At 34.6% G+C, this 20,527-nt stretch overlaps 1 protein-coding gene across 1 annotated transcript in view; it reads left to right on the top strand.

Annotated features, from left to right (window-relative positions):
• The first annotated feature begins 866 nt into the window (after positions 1 to 866).
• TMPRSS15 (transmembrane serine protease 15) overlaps positions 867 to 20,527 on the top strand; it is a 113,511-nt gene continuing 93,850 nt past the window's right edge. Inside the window, exons 1-6 of the mRNA XM_035017512.1 lie at positions 867 to 1,011; positions 4,017 to 4,147; positions 4,424 to 4,491; positions 12,223 to 12,374; positions 15,677 to 15,721; positions 17,347 to 17,382. Of these exons, the coding sequence (XP_034873403.1) occupies positions 867 to 1,011; positions 4,017 to 4,147; positions 4,424 to 4,491; positions 12,223 to 12,374; positions 15,677 to 15,721; positions 17,347 to 17,382 (577 nt within the window). The remainder of the gene's footprint in view (positions 1,012 to 4,016; positions 4,148 to 4,423; positions 4,492 to 12,222; positions 12,375 to 15,676; positions 15,722 to 17,346; positions 17,383 to 20,527) is intronic.

Below are 20,527 nucleotides of genomic sequence, written 5' to 3'. Positions count from 1 at the left end.
AGCAATGTCTTCCCCACCCAGAATACTTCCTTAAAATAGAAACAGTTTTTTTTTTCCTCTCTCAGCAGCTACTCCATTCACTGGTAACCATACAAGGCTATAAAAAGTAGACATGTGATGCCTTGTTGTAGTAGACTTTCCTTTAAGTTAAATCAATACTACCTTACATTGCATGACTTCACATGGGTGATATAACGAAGATTACAAAATCTGTGATTATCTCAATAGGAAATATGTATATGTGTATACACATAAACATATACACACACACACACAAAGGAAGAGGGATGGAGGAAGGGAAGGAGAAGGAGGGTGCAGGAGAGAGAGAGAGACACCTATTAATATATATGTTGGGCTTAATATACACCTGTACATAAAAGTTATTTTTATAATGTCTACACCTACATAGAACAGGACAAATGCCTTAATAATGACCTGAGTCAGAAGGTAGAAGGTTGATCTGTTAGAAACTCTCTACAAATATCAAGTACATGTGCCTAATGACTAATTTACTTGCCATGAATTTCACATTTTTCTTAATAGTTCCTGAAATGATAGTCATTTTTGTTTACAACATGCATTTAATTTCATTCACCTCAACAAATGGTTCAGGTGATTAACATTTATAACTCCGGGCATATCTTTACTCATTAATATCTTCTTAAAGATTAACCACCCTTTTTAAGCTATTTAACATATAGAGACATAATGTTGCTAAACTCATTTACGCTGACTAGTAACACTAGGGTAGACTTATGTGGTTGCTTTACAAATCCTTGACAACTTGAGAGGATTTGATTTCTAGTTGGTTGAGGGGTCTACATTCTTTTACAATTCTTAGATTATCATACTTTCAAAAGCCAAAAATGGTGTCAAAAAGAAGTAAACCTTTAAGGCACCATTATCTCAGCACCTATGAAGTCCTGTTTGCAGCTCTCTTTGTCTTATTGGTGGCTGTCTGTGCTGGATTATTTGCAGTGTCCTGGCTGGCAATCAAGGAATCAGAAAGAGGTAAGTCCCATGGCTTTGGCTACTGAAGCATCTCCCAGATGAACATGCCCACTCTAATCTCAGTTCTCCCACCAATACATTTTATTCATTGCTATGCTTTCGTGACAAGATATCTGTGTTGCATTCAGGTGCTTTCTGTAGTTCACTTCATAGAATATTGGAAAATTAGCTCGTGTATAATATAGAATTTAATTCAGAATTCAAGCATGAGACTAAGTTTTTAAAATAAAGTGTTAAGTAAGTTTTTAGTTTGAACGTATAACAAGGTAGCTTTCATAGCCTGTGGATTCCTTCTGATACAGTTTAAATCATAAACATATTAAAACATTGTTGACTGGTCAAGTCAACAAATAGCAAGGTTAAAGGAAATATATTGCTTATTTCTGGAGAATAATATTTTCATTTTCTTATTAGTCCAACAATTTTAATTGTAACAATATAAGGGACCTTGGATGTAATTGTAGACTTAAAAGATCTCAAGCTGCCTGAATAGCAACCTGTAATAAATAGAAATGGGGAAAAGTAACTATTATTTAGAGCTAAATTATCTATACCAGCAGCTTTTCAAAGATCTTCAAATGTATTCTCTTGTTACAACAAACCTATGAATTAGTTGTTACAGTTACTCTTGTTTTATTTATTTATATATTTATTTATTTATTATTTATTTATTTATTTTTAAAGATTTATTTATTTATTTCAGAGAGAAAGAGAGAGACAGAAAGAGGGGGGATAAAGAGAGCACAAGCAGGATGGGCAAAGGAAGAGGGAGGGAGAGAATCCCAAGGAGACTCTGCTCCCGGAAGAGCCAGAAGCCCGACTCCGGGCTTGATCTCACAACCATGAGATCATGACCTGAGCTGAAACCAAGAGTCGGACGCTTAACCAACTCTGCCACTCAGGTGCCACATAGTTACCCTCATTTTAGAGGTGAGGAATCAGAGACAAATTTAAGTAACTTTTTTTTTAAGATTTTGTTTATTTATTTGACAGAGAGAGACACAGCGAGAGAGGGAACACAAGCAGAGGGAGTGGGAGAGGGAGAAGCAGGCTCCCCGCTGAGCAGGGAGCCGGATGCCAGCTTGATCCCAGGACCCCGGGATCATGACCTGAGCCAAAAGCAGATGCTTAATGACTGAGCCACCCAGGTGGCCCTTAAGTAACTTTTTAAATTTGTATCAGTACTTTATAGTTTTATAAAATAATTCCAATACAATCTCATTTAAATACTATAGTTATCTACAAGGGATGTGTTTTCAAGAGAAAGAAGATTTGGGGTATTTTATAGAGAGGTTTGCTTAGATTTGTAGAAAAGTGGCTGCTTTAGACTTACTTAAATTCTGTAAATAACCTGAAGGGTATGTAATCGTTTGAGAGTCCATTGGAATCTTTGATGCTCAGTGAAGGTACAAAAGCTATTTTATAAGTAAAATTAAAGTAAGTATTTATAAGTGTTAATATGATTTGATAGTGAACAACTAAATATAAAAAGAGAGTTGAGTTAAATCTCTAATAGAATACCAGAAGACATAAGACATGCTACCTTTCATACACCATTTTATTTTTTATTGAAAATCATTTTAGACTTGCAAAAATTGTAGAGTTCCTATATAACCTTCTCCCAGCTTCCCCTAATGTCAGTGTCTTGTATATCCATAGTACAGTTGTCACAAATGAGAAACTAACATTGGTACAATATTATTAACCAAACCACACACTGTATTCACATTTTACCAGTTTTCCTACTAATGCCCTTTACCTGTTCAGGACCCAAAGCAGATTCCTACACAGGATTTAGTTATCCTGTTCCCTCAGTCTCTTCCAATGCAGGACAGTTCTTCAGTCTTTCCTTGTCTTTCACATTTAAATCTAAATGTAATTTTGAGTATTTAAAAACAAATAAAATGGCATAAATGATAATATTCATCAATTCTGCAATGATAGCTGTTTAGACTGAATGCCAGTTTATTGCTTAAAATATTATTTCTAATGTTCCTTCTGGACTGGGAAGTTTGGCATCAATCTATGACAGATCCTGGGTTCTAAACTGTGTCAAACCTATGTCCAAATTCCAAATCTGTCACTTATTAACTTTATCACCTTGGCTCATAATGAATCTTAGCTCCAATTTCCCCATCTGGGAAAAGGAGAAATAACATCTTCTCATACCATAGCATGGGAATTATGTATTATTAACACATTTACAAATGATTTCATCATTGTGTCTCAGTTGAAGAGTCTCATTTAAATTTAAATATATATCAAAAAAGATATTCTGAGAAAGGAATTTTGCGAGACTGGATGGCACATTTTATTACCCAAGTTTATATTCAATTTGTTACCTTTTCCCTTAGATTTTCTTATATTGAGATAATATACTTTCTGTAGCATTCTCAATAACTTCTCCAATAACAACAGTCACCATCTAAAGGCAAAAGGTCATACATGCCAACTTTATCATTATTAGAATAAAAGAAGTAGTTTCAAGTCTATGTTTCAAAGTAACACACACGCTGAAACCTTCACAGCAATGCATGTGTAGAAAACCAACAGTGTCCCTGGATGCTAGGTGTTCAAGAAGTATGTGAAAGCAGCTACAGAACTTTTAAAAACTTTTAATGGGCCATTTCTCACCATGAATCCTCGAATCAGTTCCCAAAATTGGTGAAAGTTTATCCCTTATCTTTCAACAGGAATTTCAGTAGTAAACAACAACAACAACAACAACACTTGGAAGCTTAGATTGTGGATTAGATTTCAAAGAAAAGGAAAAAAATAGTAGGATAAAGAAGATTATTTTGAATCCTGTAAAACAACCACATGGCCCCCCCACACACACAAAATGCACCTAATGATGGAACATGATGTCTGCAAAGTAAAAGCAGGAACTACCACACCAACACATGGAGCCAGAACATTACTTCTGAGTATCAACTGGAATGTGCATATTCTCTCTTCTTCATAACTCACATTCCTAGTGTTTTATTTTTTATTAATTCATTTAGATGCAGCATTTGGAGAAAGTCACAAAACCAGAGGGACATTGAAAATAACATCTGGAGCAACATATAATCCTAATTTGCAAGACAAACTCTCAGTGGATTTCAAAATTCTTGCTTTTGACCTTCAGCAAATGGTAGGAGAATGTCTTTTTTCAGCTGATTTAAAATTTTAAAACATAGTTTCACTAACTACTTGCCAGAAGATACGTAGATCCCATTTTCTTACTTTGAGAAAATTAGTAAATAAATGTAATATGCCCAGGATGCTTAAACGTATGAGACCCATCACCACAGAGAAGGAAATTGTCTAACCCAATTCAAAGCAGAACAGAAAGATCAGTTTGTTTAAAGTGTTCAACAAAAGTTTGTCTTAAATATAATATGCTTTTTTAAAACTTTAATTTTTTTAGATGGATGAGATCTTTCAAACAAGTAACCTGAAAAATGAATATAAAAACTCAAGAATTTTACAATTTGAGTGAGTATAGCTCAAAATTTTTCTATTGATAGAAAGAACACAGAATCACAAAATAGTGATTTTTTGCTAATATTTACTAATATTTGCTATTATAGAGTCCTATGGTTAGGAGAAAAGGGAAGATTTAAAATTTTCAACATTTTTTTTAAGGAGAGAAAAAGGAAAGTGGCACAGCATAAACTTTCATACTAGTAGCAAATAATTACTCTGGGTAATTTATCTTATGTTAAATGTTTCTCTCTCCTAAGTAAAATCTTACAGAGACATATGGAGGGGGCTGAGGTTGAATGTATGCAGATGCAGATAGAGTGTTTGATTTGCTCTGAACATGTGGAAGACGTTCAGTCATTACATTCAATTTACACCGTAAGTCACTGGAAAGAGGACATGTGTTCAGTGTTGTCCCCAGAAAGCAGAAGATGACAGTGCTAAGTCACTACCTATAAAATGTGAATATTCATGAATTTTACTTTTATCAATTTGTCATTTAATACACATACATCATCAATCATGTACTAATGTTACTAGACGTCCATGGCAAGTTGTATATACAGTTTGTGTCATAAGAATGCAGGAGAGGAAATATTTTAAATGATGTCATCTAGCCCTTGCTTGCCTGCCTGAGGCTGGAATGCCCACAGCCTCGGTAGGAAATTCATTGTCATCCAACAAAAGAAAGAGATTCATACAGCTTAAAATGGATTCCCTCATACAAGGATATCTGATAAAAATTAGGAATCCATTTTCAACATTGCTGTGAGCATCGTTGTTACTGATGTGTTTTATTTGTTTCTAACTTCAGTTGCTGGAAAATTATTTCTTATTTTCAACCATGTCTATTTCTTTGGCCCTGACCCACTGATCCTGGTTGTAGGTCTTATTTTTTTAGAGAATAAATGCATCTCTATCTTAAATGCTACATCAATTCTTCTTTCTGAACCAGAAATGGCATCCCTTTTCTCCTCTCATTAGGTAGTCTTGTCTCATGCCTCTCAGACTGTGTCTTGCATCTTTCACAAAACCTTCCACCACCTGCTTTTCCAACCCGAGGGACTCTTGAATAGGTAACACTCCTATGCTTCAGTTGAATCAGTTTAGATTTTTTTAATTAAAATTCTATTCTAACAGAAAGTTAACGCCCTAGTAAGAGTATACTGATTGTTATATCTGTAGAATGAGTTAAAGAAAACATGTAGCACTTAACATAGTACTCAATATATCAACAAGATTTGTCAAGGATAAGGATTGTTTATTTTCTAGGACTTTATATAAAGAACACATACACTGAGACAGACATTAACTAGGTTTCTGGAAATACAGATATCAAAGACATATTCTTTGCTCCCAGGGAGCTCATAGTCTAACAAGAGAGACAAACTGATGATTATATTATCGTATGATGATTGTTACCTTATATGCAGGTACAAGATGCTGAGGTGAGCAGGTCAGGGACAAACCTAACTGGGGCTAGAGTGTCAGGTAAGCATCCCTACAGGTGACCTGGACTGGTTTTTAATGGCTTGTAAGGATGGATTGTAAAGATGGATACAATGTGTAGTAAGGGAGAAACATATTAATGATATTTTCTAGCAATGAGTGCCCACCAAGATGTTGAGACATCAGGAGGGTGTGGAATGTAAGCCTGGGAGTCTGACATTTAACCTTTTACAAATGGAAGCCATAAGGGACTCTAGGTCATTGGAGAAATGCAATGAGTCTAACTACCCAGAAAGACTGATCTCCTACCTCAGATCACAAACAGCTGAGTCAGACAGCCTGGCAACAAAGATACTGGGTACCTGTTCTTGACAAGAATACCGACATTAGTAAAAGAATCCTTAGTTCTTAGTGGCCAAATTGGGGAAGGAAGGTCAAGTCAAAGGCAGAGATCATGTTTAGAAAAACAGTGACGAGGTCAAATGAGGATTATTTCACGAGGAGAAGGAAACTCAGGGCCTTGCCATTTCTTGTTGGCACAAAACTAATCCTATCAGTGGAAGTCACAATGAAAACAACAACAAAAAGATGATGAATCTCCCTCTCTCTCATTCTCTTTCTTTCTTTTATTTTTCTTCTTTCTGATCTATTTATCTACTTATATTTATCATTCTTTATCTCACTGCATATTCATGACATCTTGGTCCCCATGGCCAGACAGCCCTATACTCACCTACTGTCCTCATTCCTGTCTACCGTACAGAGACTTCTACTCTTGTTTGCCAGGGCTTATAATCTCTGAAAATCTCTTTCATTGGCTCAATATCAGGACTGGAAGGAGACATGTGGACTCTTAGGAAAGGTTTTTGTTTGTATACTTGCTTGTTTTTGTTTGTTTTTTGTTGTTTTTTGTCTTTCTCAAAAGCCTATTTTTAATATATTTATTCAATATTCTGTGAGGATAAAAACATGCATACAAGACTTTTTTTGCCACTTTAAGCAATATGTCTATTTTGGAGTGTGTGGATCCAGTTACCCTTTTTCAGTTTTGTAGAGGATTGAGTGTGGAGATCTGCATTAAAGCATTAATTCAAGGGTGCCTGGCTGGCTCAGTCATTAAGGGTCTGCCTTTGGCTCAGGTTATGATCTCAGGGCCCTGGGATGGAGCCCCACATCGAGCTCTCTGCTCAGCAGGAAGCCTGCTTCTCCCTCTCCCACTCCCCCTGCTTGTGTTCCCTCTCTTGCTGTGTCTCTCTCTGTCCAATAAATAAATAAATCTTTAAAATAAAAAATAAAGCATTAATTCAGATTTTTCAAAGGTTTTAGCATTTCTTAAGAAGAGGTATCCCAGGGACTTGCCTCTCCTTATATCAGGTTCTGCCCAGTGAAATCCATACAAAGCAGAGTCTATTGCAGAGTTTATTAGGATAGTTTTGCTAATGGAACTCTTCATATCCACATGTTCACAACATGCTGGATAATTTTATTTTCACTAGATTGGGAAAAATTGCTGAATATAGACTTTTATATATTGTCTTGGTGGGTTATCAAAACCCCAGCATTTTTTTTTTTTGATATTTAATAAGTGCTCTTTTATTTCTCTAGATGGTAAAAATCACTATATTGGAAACTGTAAATTATTCGAGCTGAGGAATTATATCTTTCTCCTCCTTTATAGCTACCTAAAAGACCAATGTAGTAGCTAAACCTTGATATATATTTTATAATGATTTACAAATAATACACTTTATCAGTGTAGAGATACTCATAACCAGTTGTAGCTGGACTACTTTTAAATCAGAAGTGAGTTTTTGAAAGATACAATGCAAAGGAATTTCATGAAAATGTCTGTAAGATAAATTATAGGTCTCAGCTCTCTGGGAAACTGAGAAGAGAAAAGTAGGAAAAGAAACTCAGAAGCAGGAAAGAAAGCAACAAGCAAACATTTAGGTTTACTTTAAATAATCATTCATAAAATGACATAATCAGAATAAAGTGGCAGACTCCTAATTAGCTTTACAGATTATTTTAAACTCCAATTGATAAAATCAGACAACAGAAATAACTGAGTTCTCAACTAACTACCACACCAACTGTGAAAAATACATCTAAAAATCCTTTAAAATACCTATTTTCCTTTTGGTTAATTGATTTCAATTCACCTCACACTATATTCATGGGTATATGGTCAAATGAGAGCAGTCAGAAAACTAAACTGAGTCATCAAGGTATCCTTTCTTCCTTTTAAAAATATTACTTAATATCAGCCCCCAGATCATGTGTTAAATTGTGTGCGTGTGTGTATGCATGTGTGTGCATGTGTGTGTGTGTGTGTGTGTGTGTGGCCACCTGCAAGTTTGCTCTCCTCTGGGAACACTATGTTATGCTGCTTTGTGGAAAGTGCTTTGACTCAGAGAGCATTTAGCAGTTGATTCTTTTAATAAAGTGCTGTTTACCCTTTGCAGCAATAGGCAGCTTATTTTGCCCTTTGAGCACAGATGAGTCACAAAGTTAGGAAAGGAAAGACTTTTGTTTACTCAGCAACCCTGGAGGTTATCAGTATCATTAAGAAAATAAGAGATAAGAAACGTTTTGATTTATTACCCACAAACTCTGTGCAATGATAGAATTTATCTGCTTTAAAAAAAAAAAACCAGATATTCCACTGAAATAAGTGCTTTGAAATGAAAATAGCCATTGTTAGGTGGTGGTGGTTGTTTTCCTAAGGGAAGAATTCCCATTTACCTTAATAAATAAAATCAATCTCACAGCAGTGATCAAGATCAGTATCTAACTAATCAAATAACTTTAGCTTTCTCATTAGGTGAAACATAAATGTTTATTATGGTTTTCCTGATTTCTACACATATGTCTCTTATCTCAACACTTACAGTGAATGAGAAAAGAAATTTTAAAAAATAAAACTGTATGTGATATATGTTAACTAACTGAAATTAAAATAAATTAACTGAAAAAATTAAAATATTTTTTAAAAATTAAAATAACAAAAAAAGAAGTTATTTGTAAAAATAAATAAACAAATAAAACTGTGTGGATATAGAATATGAAATCTTGTCTTTCCAAAGTATAAATAATTAAAAGCAATGTATAATTTACAACTAAGAAGATACATCTTTTATACAAAATGTCTTATGCCTGAGAATGCACTAGTCCAGTTACTTTCAATTCAGCGAAGGAAAATTCCAGACTTGTACTTTCTCTACCAAAAATGCCTTACCTCTTCACCCCCTAACTAAAGAAAATAAAGACAAGTGTTTAGTCAAAAATTACATAAAGAAATAACTGAGGGGCACCTGGGTGGCTCAGTCAGTTAAGTGGCCAACTCTATTTTAGCTCAGGTCATGATCTCAGGGTCTGGGATGGAGCCTCTGTAGGGCTCTGCGCTCAGTGGGGAATCTCTTGAGGATTTCTCTCCCTCTCCCTCTGCCCCTACTGCTGCTTGCACACACACACACTCTCTCTCAAATAAATAAATCTTTTAAAAAAGAAAAAGAAAGAACTGATGTTTTATCAGAATTAAAACTATCTACTGTGCAACCAAGGATAAGGTTAAAATGTAGATATGAATACAGAGAAATGTATTTAATTTTGTCCATAATTAATACTGCGGATTTAACTATTTGGGGGCAAAGGGCCGTTAAGGAGACATAATTAAAAGAAGAGGGAAGAGGAGAAGAGGGGAGGGATGGGATGAGAGGGAAGTAGGAGAGGGGGAAGAGTGTCAGAGAGGAGAAAGGAGAGAGGCAGAGGGAGAAAGAGAGGAAAAGAAAAGAGGAGATTCTATCTTTCAAAATTATGGAGGGAAAAAATATCTATTCCTTCCTCCCCCAAAACCCAACTTGCTATTTTCTCTATCTATTTTGTATATAAAAATCTGGTACCACTGCAAGATAAAAACCTGGACCTGCATCTAAGTAAATGTGTTGTATTGTCTTTCCTCTTAACAAATAGTTCCCATGGTGTTGATAGTGTCGGTTGAGGCTATGGGAATGGGAACTATGTAAAAACGCATCTGGAAAACAGAGGCTCTGGATTTCATTCCTATCTCTGATAGCAATAAGCTGTATAACTCTGGGCAAAGTTACCTACATTAGTCTGAGCCTCAATCTCCTTATTGCTAAAATAACAATGTTGGCCAATATCATATGGTGCAAAAAAAATAGAGTAATCTCCCTTTCCTGGAACTTCTCTTTAAATAAATATGGAATAAAGCTTGGGAGTTGTATGCCACTCAGGATTTTTAAAACTGCAATTAACAGAACACATGACTAAAAATACCACAACCGACAAATGCTTATCACCTGACATCACAAGAAAGCAAGAGGTTTCAGCAGAGATTAATTCAATGGTACAATGACAATCACATAATCAGGAATTTAGGTGCTTTCCTTCTTTCACTATGCCATCTTTAGCTTGTCAACCATAGCTCGTCTCATGGTCCCAAGGTGGAAGTGGCAGATCTGGCAATCATATGTAAATATAATAATGTTCAACAAAAAAGAAGAATAGTCTACTATGAGCCTTTCTCAGTTAGATATGGACAAACTTTCCTGAAGTTTCTCATCAGTGTCCCTTCAGATTCCATTCATCAAGTCTCAGTCATATGCCCATGAATAAAACTGTCATTGACATAAGGAATGGTTGGAGAAGACATCCCTGAGAAAATGGAGAGTTATTCTCAAATAAAATTAGGGATCATCCAGCATGGAAAAATTAATGAAGATGGAAGAGTAGATAAAAAAAAAAAATAATGTGTGACAACATGTATCATTATTAAAGACAGCAAGTGGTTCCATGTATGGTTAAGTTTGGGGAACCCTGAACTAAACAGCTACTAAGGAACCTTCTCGTTTATAAGATTTGGTTACTATGATTTAAGCAAAGTTAAACATTCTAACTTTTTACACTAATCTATTTAATAGAAGGGAAATGTGAAATTGTTTTATCAGAGTAAGCCGGTTCATTTCAAAAATGAAAAACCAGCTATGTAGAAAGGAATCACTTCTGCTAAACTATGAACCTGTATAGTGACACAGACTTTAAGGAGGCTTATCGTACCTAGAGGAGATGCTGATTTACTATGATCTTCAAGGAATGTTTTGATCCTATATATAGTCCCGGAGGGGAAAAAAAATATTCTAAGCTCTACCAAGATAGGGTATGAACAAACAAATAAAGAGCGCTTTTAGAGTTGATGAAGTCCTTGGAGAATCTCATTAACTAACAGAGATACGAGATAGATACCACAAGGATATGAGTGTAACTGCCCAAATTTCAAAACCAGCAAACATACAAGACACAATTTGATTCTCCCTAGTCTTCCTTTTTAGGATCCAAGTATGCTCTGAGTACCCCCCAGCTTTCTGAAGGGCACACAATGAAGATCAGGGTTAAAGTTTGTTTCCCAAGTGGTTGTACCCTAAAAGAATACCGTAAGCCAAGCAGAAGTGTAGGCAGGAGAGCAAAAGTCTTTCAAGTATCCCTCTTGGGCCAGAAAAAATTGTTCATTTTTTATGTTTCTTTAAACTGTAAACAAATCACCAATGAAGAAAATTTTTTAAATGTATGTTTCAAAACAGGGGGCAAATAAAAAGGAATTTGATTTGGGCCATATTACTGAATTCTAATGTTATGGTCAGGAATAATGTAGGCAAAATAATCCCAACTCTTGACCATGAAACTGACTGAATAGCCCCCAAATCCCAAGTGTCTCTGTCTTCTTTCTATCCCTTGAAGTCAAGGCATATTTTGATATTTTATATTAAGAATTAAGAAGAAAAAGTAGATATAGATTCATTGCTATAAGCTTACTATCAGACCTTTATAAACTATATAGAAAACTTCTCTGAATCAGTGAAACTCTCTTAGACTTCTCCCTACTTAAAAATAATCTGTGAAAAATTACAAATACACATTTTTCTTTCCTTAAAACAGTAAATTATGAGTAAACATCATGATACCATGTGACTGTGTTTAATTTGACACAGGGAACCCTGCGGAATAGCATGGCCTGAGGATTAGGGTCCTAATGCAGAAAACTCAAGATTCCAATTCTGGATATGTCTGTGTTCTTAGAGAAACATTTAGTCTTTCAATTTCCTTTTCTTCCACCTGTAAAATAAAGATAATATTTGACATAACCTACCAAGTTTTACTACATAGGTGTAATAAAGTGATAACTATAGAGAATTTCAAAGACATGTTACATGAATTAAGCACAAATCATTTGATGAAGTCTGACTTTTTCCTCTTATATCATCTTTTGCGTTGCAGAAATGGCAGCATTTTAGTTGTATTTGACCTTTTCTTTGCCCAGTGGGTGTCAGATGAAAATGTAAAAGAAGAACTGATTCAAGGCATTGAAGCAAATAAATCCAGCCAACTGGTCACTCTCCATATTGATTTGAACAGCATTGATATCACAGGTATCTGTGAACATTATTTGATTTCTTTGAATCATTAAGCTATGAAATTAAAATTCTAGCTATATACCAGGGAAGCAGTGGGATCGCCTTGACTTTAAGAACATGTCTTATTGCCTGAGGTAGCACATTTACATGAGAAATGCGAAATACGAAGAAACCATATTTGAAGGAATATATCAGTCAGGAAAAGTTTGTAAAGTATCAAAAAAGGTTCTGAAAATATTGGCATACATAAATGTTTGTGGGTCTCATCACATTCTTGGTGTTTGTCAAGCACACCCTGACTTTGCAGGAACCCTCCAACAGTAAGGGACACTCATTACTTTCTGAGAGAGTCATAGACATTATTAAATTACAAAGTCAAATGTCAAGCCCACTTTCTAATTAGGAACTTAAAAGAAGGAGAGGGAAAAATAGAGAGGTCAATGAGTTTGATTCATCCCAGATACTTATTAATAAAAAATAAAACTTCATTTTTAAAATAAGCAATTTTTTTCTATTTGTTATGTTTTATTGTTATGTTAATCCCCATACATTACATCATTAGTTTTTGATGTAGTGTTCCACGATTCATTGTTTGTGCATAACACCCAGTGCTCCATGCAGAATGTGCCCTCTTTAATACCCATCACCAGGCTAACCCATCCTCCCACCCCCCTCCCCTCTAGAACCCTCAGTTTGTTTTCCGGAGTCCATAATCTCTCATGGTTCATCTCCCCCTCTGATTTCCCCCCCTTCATTCTTCCCCTCCTACTATCTTCTTTTTTTTTTTTTCTTAACATGTACCTCTGAAACAAATAATGCAATATATGTTAAAATAAGCAATTTTAAAATAAGAATCAATCAAAGGGAAAGAGAGATAAGGCATCAATAATAATAGTCTATCAATATTTAGGTTGTTCTAAATATTCCATTCTAGTTATCCCCCATTCAATTCAATTCAACAAATATTTACATTATGTCTTCATTTTGGTTGAGAACAATACTACTGATTTGCCAGGCCCATCATTCCTTATCTGTAAACCTTGGAGCCAAGTATGTTTTGGAATTTAGAAATTGCTGGACTTCAGAAAGTGAATCAATATATAAATATCCACATCAAGTGGAATAAAGGCAAACTTTAAATAGCCTAACACCAGTTTAAGCAGTTTTGGCTTTAATTATTTTATTATTATTATTATTATTATTATTATTATTATTATTATTATTATAACTACTATATTATAACTACTACAGAATGAGATCAGTCAGTATAGGTTTGTCTCTAAATCAAATGTATAAAAACATGCTGAAATTTTTTGTTTTGTTTTTGATTTAGTGATAGTAGATCTGAAGTTGCAGACCTCTCGTTGCTTTTCCTTACAGTATTGGTTCATCAAGCACAGTGTTCTCTTTCATTGAGTCTCTTGTTGCACCTATTTAGTGAGAAGACAACTGATGCTCTTAAGAGCCTCCTCTAGTGATGGCTTTGTTCCCTCCGGCACAACTGCTGGAGTAGAGAATGTTTGGGATCTTTGTCTGATTCAGATGAGCCAAAAACTACTACTCTAAATTAGAATAGGTGCTTTACTTATCTACACATTTAATCCTTATGTTAATCTTATTACATGGTGTATTTACTGCTCCCCCCTCCAATTTTAGAGATGAGAAGACCAAAGCACAGATAATGTTGATAAATAGCCTTAAATCACACAGTTATTTAGAGTTCGATGGAAGATTCTGACCCATATGGTCTAACCCTAATGTCTGTGCCCTTATCCATTGCACTCGTTTGTTTACAATGGTTTTATCTCTGAACAGCCTTGATCGGTACTTTCTCCATAGTCATTTTCTTCCAGAAACTTGGTTTCTTACTATCTTTAGTTGGATATGCATCAGTTTCTAGAGGTCTTTAATGGCAAATGAATTAACAGGTATGCTGAAACTTATTTTTATGACTCCCTACGGTTGGGCTATTTGGGGGTGGCCTTAAAAAATATTTATTTATTCAATAAAAGCATATCCTTGAGTTAACTTAGAATAATTATCATGGATGCAGTAAACCATATCACAACACCAACTCAGGAATATGCTCCACACGTTGGGGTTACATTTAATTCCTTGAACTATGTTAAGACATATTCATAAACATGATACCAAGCTTTATTTTAGATATTGAAGTTTAATATTTATTTGTTTCATGTGAATTTTTTAATTTATTACATTTAAAATTGTATGAAATTTTCATGAATACCATGGATTTTTATATAGCTCACAGCCAAATCAAATATAATAAAAAATAAAATATTAAAATCTTTATGAAAAAAATCTTATAAACCTTATTTTATTATCTTTTTTATCAATAATCTACCATATATTATTTATGAAGCTGCTATAGATCCTGTAGGAATAAGACAATGCAGAAATTAAGAAATACTGAAGCAAACAACCTAGTTAGTAGAAGACACTATAACTCTTCACATACTTTTCATAAATACAGTTTTGAATAAAAACAAATTGACTAGATGAGGGTTTTTCATAAGGTTATGCTTTGGTTTCCTTTATACCTACATAGTTGTCATTATATTTTTTAAACTATTAAATATTTTAAAGGGTGAGGAAAACAGTTAATTTTTACCTTTTATAGGAAAAGCAATTCTTATTTAAACAGGACTTGAGGGGCGTCTGGGTGGCTCAGATGGTTAAGCATCTGCCTTCAGCTCAGGTCATGATCCCAGGGTCCTGGGATCGAGCCCCACATCAGGCTCCTGGCTCAGCAGGGAGCCTGCTTCTCCCTCTCCCTCTGCCTCTCTCCCTGCTCATTCTCTCTCTCTCTCTCTCTCTCTCTCTCTCTCTCTGTGTGTCTCAAGTGAATAAATAAAAAAAAAATCTTAAAAAATAATAAATAAATAAATAAATAAACAGGACTTGATTTTCAGTAGCTATTATTATGTGCAAGATTATTTTGACATCTTCCATATATTTCAGGGCAAAACCATTGGTTCTAAGTTTAACATGATCTGGTGTGCAATGTTATATTAGATGTCTTAAATATAATTACTATGATGAATAGGTATCTTTCTTAAATGAGCAAATAAGCAAACTTTTTGCATAGATAAATTTTATAAAGAGAACATAGAGATTCTGGAAATTCATCAAATGTATTGCAATCAAATAATGATAGAAACATCCAGCATGAGTTAGGATAAATGGGAACTCTAAAAGATCAGATGCCCTTTGAATGATATTAAAACTGCACTCACTATTTTGCAATATTTTTATATTATAATCCCAAACTTCAAATTAACTTTACTTTATTCCAGCACCTTTGGAGAATTTCTCTACTGTAAGTCCTGCAACAACTTCAGGTCAGTACTTACGGCATTTTTAAAAATATAACTCCGTGATCATCAAACTCCATGACATTAGAAAAGGATTTTTTTTCATAGCCCTGAGACATTTATTCTTCATATTAACATGTAAGAAGTTTACATTTGGTTAAGAGCAATGTAGTTCATAATCTTGCAGATTTTATAATGCCTAAGTTATACATGCCAAGGACATACATTTCCAATTTCAACGTTCCTTTCATATTTTAAACTCTATATACATTCGTATACATGAATGGTGTGTGTGAGTATATGTGTGGGTGTGTAACATCCTAAAATGTGGCTCTAATCCTTAAGCCTTCGAGATGAATCCATAACATTTGTAAGGTCACTAGGAATAAAAAAAAAAAATTTAAAGGATAATCAAATGATGACTTGTAGAACATATTGCCTTCTTGAGAAAGGAGAATCCAAAACTTAATGTGAACTTTGCTTTATTCCAGCATTTCGTTATCCCATCTTTCTAACTACAATTGGTTATTACTGCTCATAAAACTTATTTTTTTTGTTTTTTTATTATGTTATGTTAATCACCCTACATTACATCATTAGTTTTTGATGTAGTGTTCCATGATTCATTGTTTGTGTATAACACCCAGTGCTCCATGCAGTACGTGCCCTCTTTAATACCCATCACCAGGCTATAAAATTTAGAACTTCACTTTGTCTCACCAAGATCACACCACTATCAAAAGAGTTTGTTTTGAGAAATTATCAAAAATTCTAAAATTAACCTAACCTATCTCAAAGTGTAAAATTATTATGTTGTAGAAAAATAATTTAAATTGAAGTCAGGAGCCCTAAACATCAATCCTGGCTCTGCCAACTTCCAGAAACACTGGGCACATCTCTTTACTCCTCTGAAAATCTGCTTTCCATAAATGGCAAATGATAAAATTTTTCTGAATATTTCAAAGTCATTCCAAATATCAAATGTATACATAAATAATTTCTAAAAGTATAAAGATATTACTTTTGGTACTATCTATTATCACGAGCATTTTTATAATATTGGAAAGATCTACATTTTTTTAAAGTATCTACTTGGGCCAGGTACTACATTTTACCAGCATTGCCTCATTTAATTTTCAGAATGATCCTGTAGAGATGTAATATTTTTTCCACTTAAAAAGAAATAAGTAGTAAGCAGTGTGCCCAGAGTCACACAGCTATTAAGTGTCAAACTTAGGAATTAAAAGGAATTCCTTTGGACTCCAAAGCCCATGGTCTAAGCATATTCCAAGCTTCTGTTTCAAATAACATCAGATTAACCTAGAACATTTAAGTCCACAACCATTAAGAAATTAATGAATCCTCATGTTTAGTTGTTGATCATTGAATAACATCATCTTCTCTGTTTAAAAAACAAAAGATGACTTAAAATCTAAAAACCTCTGCTCTACAATTCTAAAAATCAGTGAAAACATAAAAGATTTATTTTTAGATCCAGATAAAAATGACATATCCTTAAGCTAATAGATAATCATAATTTACAGTAACTTTAAAAACTCTCAGTTAAATATTAAACAGAGAAAATATACAATAAAGTTCTGATAATCAGTTTAAAAAGGTAGAAATTATCTTAATGCCATTTATTTTTACAGGCAAGCTAACAACCAGCAGTCCTCTGTCAACTCCGGGTCAGTATTAATAATTTTATTTATACCTTTTTAAAAGTTTTCACTTATGTTTTATTTTAGGCTCTTAAAAATTCTCTGCTAACACAGCAGTTAAGATTACTCCTATTTTTAGGATAAGAAAATTGGAGCATAAAAGTTTGCAGCTTAAGCCTAAGATTTCACCAAAAGTGAGCAATGTATTTAAGGCTAATGCCTGGATTGGTTGACCTCACTCCATTTCTCTGTTGGAACCCTGGTTATTATCTTTTGCTAAGAGTGCCACCAATAGGATCAAAATGTTTGCCAGAAGGGATGTAGGTTTCATCAGATGTGAAGGGTTTTTTTTCTTTTTTTTTTTTCTTTAAGATTTTATTTATTTATTTGAGACAGAGAGAATGAGAGACAGAGAGCATGAGAGGGAGGAGGGTCAGAGGGAGAAGCAGACTCCCTGCCGAGCAGGGAGCCCGATGCGGGACTCCATCCCGGGACTCCAGGATCATGACCTGAGCCGAAGGCAGTCGCTTAACCAACTGAGCCACCCAGGCGCCCCGGGTTTTTTTTTCTTTGATTATTCGGTTGGCATACAAGGTAGAAATGCTTGCTCTCTCACGATATAAGTAGGCAAACCAGCACCGAAATAGGCTTGAATTCATTCATTCAACAAGTTTTCATTAAGTGGCTACTCTGTGCTAAGTCCCAAAACATAACTTTGATGTGTCAATTTCTCTGGATTCCTACTAATTGTCTACTGTGCTTTTGTCTATCTGCTTGTCAACTAAATTGCCTTTTCTGGTCCTAACTTAATCTTCATGTTGAATGGCCTGGGTGTGTCCCTCATCTTTTCAGATAAACTCCATAAAGGTAATATTGTATAGATCTTCAGCTCCTAAATTAATGCTGCCATTTTTATGTTATTAGAATCCATATCAAATGTAATATGCATACAAGGAAAGAACATTTGTAAAACTATAAATGCCTTTCTCTGTAAGACTTAATAATTCTTGAATAAAATGGTTGGCGTGATGTTTGAAACCAAAGGGATAAGTAAATCATTAATCAAAATCCTTTATGAACCAATAAAGCCTACCTGGAGTTGTGTTCAGGTGTTAACCCATACAGCAATCCAGCATACTGAAAAATAAAACTGTTCTTGATCACACAGTCTCCTCTCCAATGTGGAAAAATTACTTACAGCATTTAAAACCACCTTTGAACATACTTTCAAAAAAAGTGCTTTTCGGATTGATAATGGCTAGTTCCTCCAGTCTAAAAATAAGCCGAAAAAGTAATTTTAACATATTTTGAGAAATATCATTCTCAAACTTTGAAAGTCAGCAACAAATATCCAAATTAGTGCCTGTTTTCTATGTGTCTATTGATTCATCGAGTGATTCATACAAACCACAGTACTGAAGACATCTTAAGTGTATAAAATGTCCTAAGAAAAATATGTGGAATGATTTAGAGGGGAAAAAAAATCAGTGTGAAAGCAAGAAAGTCTTAGACTTAAAAAGTCAGTGTTTCTCCCTTACTATCCTGAGGACAAACTTGTTAAAAATGTAAGAAGTGGCTGAACTTTATGCCAGTTTCCTCTGGCCAAAGGAGATGGTGAATGGGGGGCAAAGAGCATGAGAGTGGTAGTTCACCCATACTTTGCTCTCATGGGAAATGAAACAAAAATCTCCTTTCCTACATGTAAGCTACAGGAATGGGATCAGTACACAGTTAGCCCTATCTTTCACACTTTAGGCATTTGATATGTCAGTTGAAGACCAAAAAACAACATACAATTCTCTATCATTGAAAAAGCATTGGCAAATCCATCATTAACTAATTCCACCGATTACTCTATATGTGGTGTTGGCAAGCTACCTCGTCTGTTTTAACTTTGGATTAAATTACATATCTTAGAGAGCGATCATGAGAATTAAAAGAGAGATAATAGAGAGACCACTGTACTCTCTCAATTCATCACTAACACAAAGTTAGATTCCTTCTTCCTTCTCCCTTCTGACTTAGAAAAAAAAAAGGCAGTCGGATGCCTTTTTTAGAAATATTTCAAAAATGGAACTAAGGTTAAAACAAGATAATTGTACTTGGTGATGCTCATTTAAATCTGATCATTTGTTTGACCAAAAACACTCCATTTTTGAAGCTTTCTTTTTATTGGAGACTGCCTTGAGTTACCTTAATCAATCCTCAAAGAATTATAATAAGGTAAGGAAGTGGAAACATCTCATATTTCCTCTTTTACTGGATCCACGAGTCCCAGGCATCCTTCCCATTTTTCCCTTTCCTACAGCGAGATACTATAGATTTATAGAGGGGAACAAGGCAATTAAACGTGAAAACCGCAGTTTCCAAGCAGTAATTTATTATGAATATGCCTCTCAGGGATGTTAAGTTTATTCTCATCTTTATATGCCTGGAAGACAGAGTTTGAGAAAAATCAACAAATGCATGCATCATATACCAGGCATTAGTACTATTATAAATTCTGCCAAAGAGAATTTTTCTATGATAGCGGGTACAAAGTCCATGAGGATTAGGTTCTATTGTTCAACTGCCTTTGTTGCCAATTACTGTAAAGTTTTATTAACCCATTTGGAACACTCGAGGAGGGAGATGGAGACCGGGGTTGAATTACACTGATTGATTTCTTGGCTGCTACAGAGTGCCAAGAGGGGCTGTTTTGGGCAATTGTTCAAATGCTTGAAGGATTTCTAGAATATAGCTTGTTCCAGTCTTTTGTGGCTTCCTATGTCGGCAGTGATTGCAGAAAAACAAAAGTTTCACTATTGTGGGCTTTCTCAATTTCATACAAAATGCAATCTTGTTCCAATACTATATGGAGAGGCTTGGGGATTGAAGAAAAAGAATCGGCTGATTTAGTAAAGAACATGAAATTGGGTCAAGAGAAGCTATGGTAGAATTATACTCTTCAGTTGAATTGCCCAAGGACTAAGACACAGGGACTTTATCCAACACCACATATACTGTAACTTTATTTTTCTTTTTCTGCATTTGAGAGAAAAGCATGTATATTGCTAAGCACACTCCTCTACTTTAAAACATCCCTATGCACATGACAGAACTGTTCAAATATCTTTCCACTGTAATTTCATTTGGATTGACCAGCCAACTAAAAAAAGATGAAATTAGCTAT

The sequence above is a fragment of the Mirounga leonina genome, unplaced genomic scaffold (assembly GCF_011800145.1).
Source record: "Mirounga leonina isolate KUSES-001 unplaced genomic scaffold, KU_Mleo_1.0 Mir_172, whole genome shotgun sequence".
Taxonomy (NCBI): Eukaryota; Metazoa; Chordata; class Mammalia; order Carnivora; family Phocidae; genus Mirounga; species Mirounga leonina.
The sequence above is the reverse complement of the archived record's forward strand: the minus strand, read 5'-3'. Positions and strand labels throughout refer to the sequence as shown.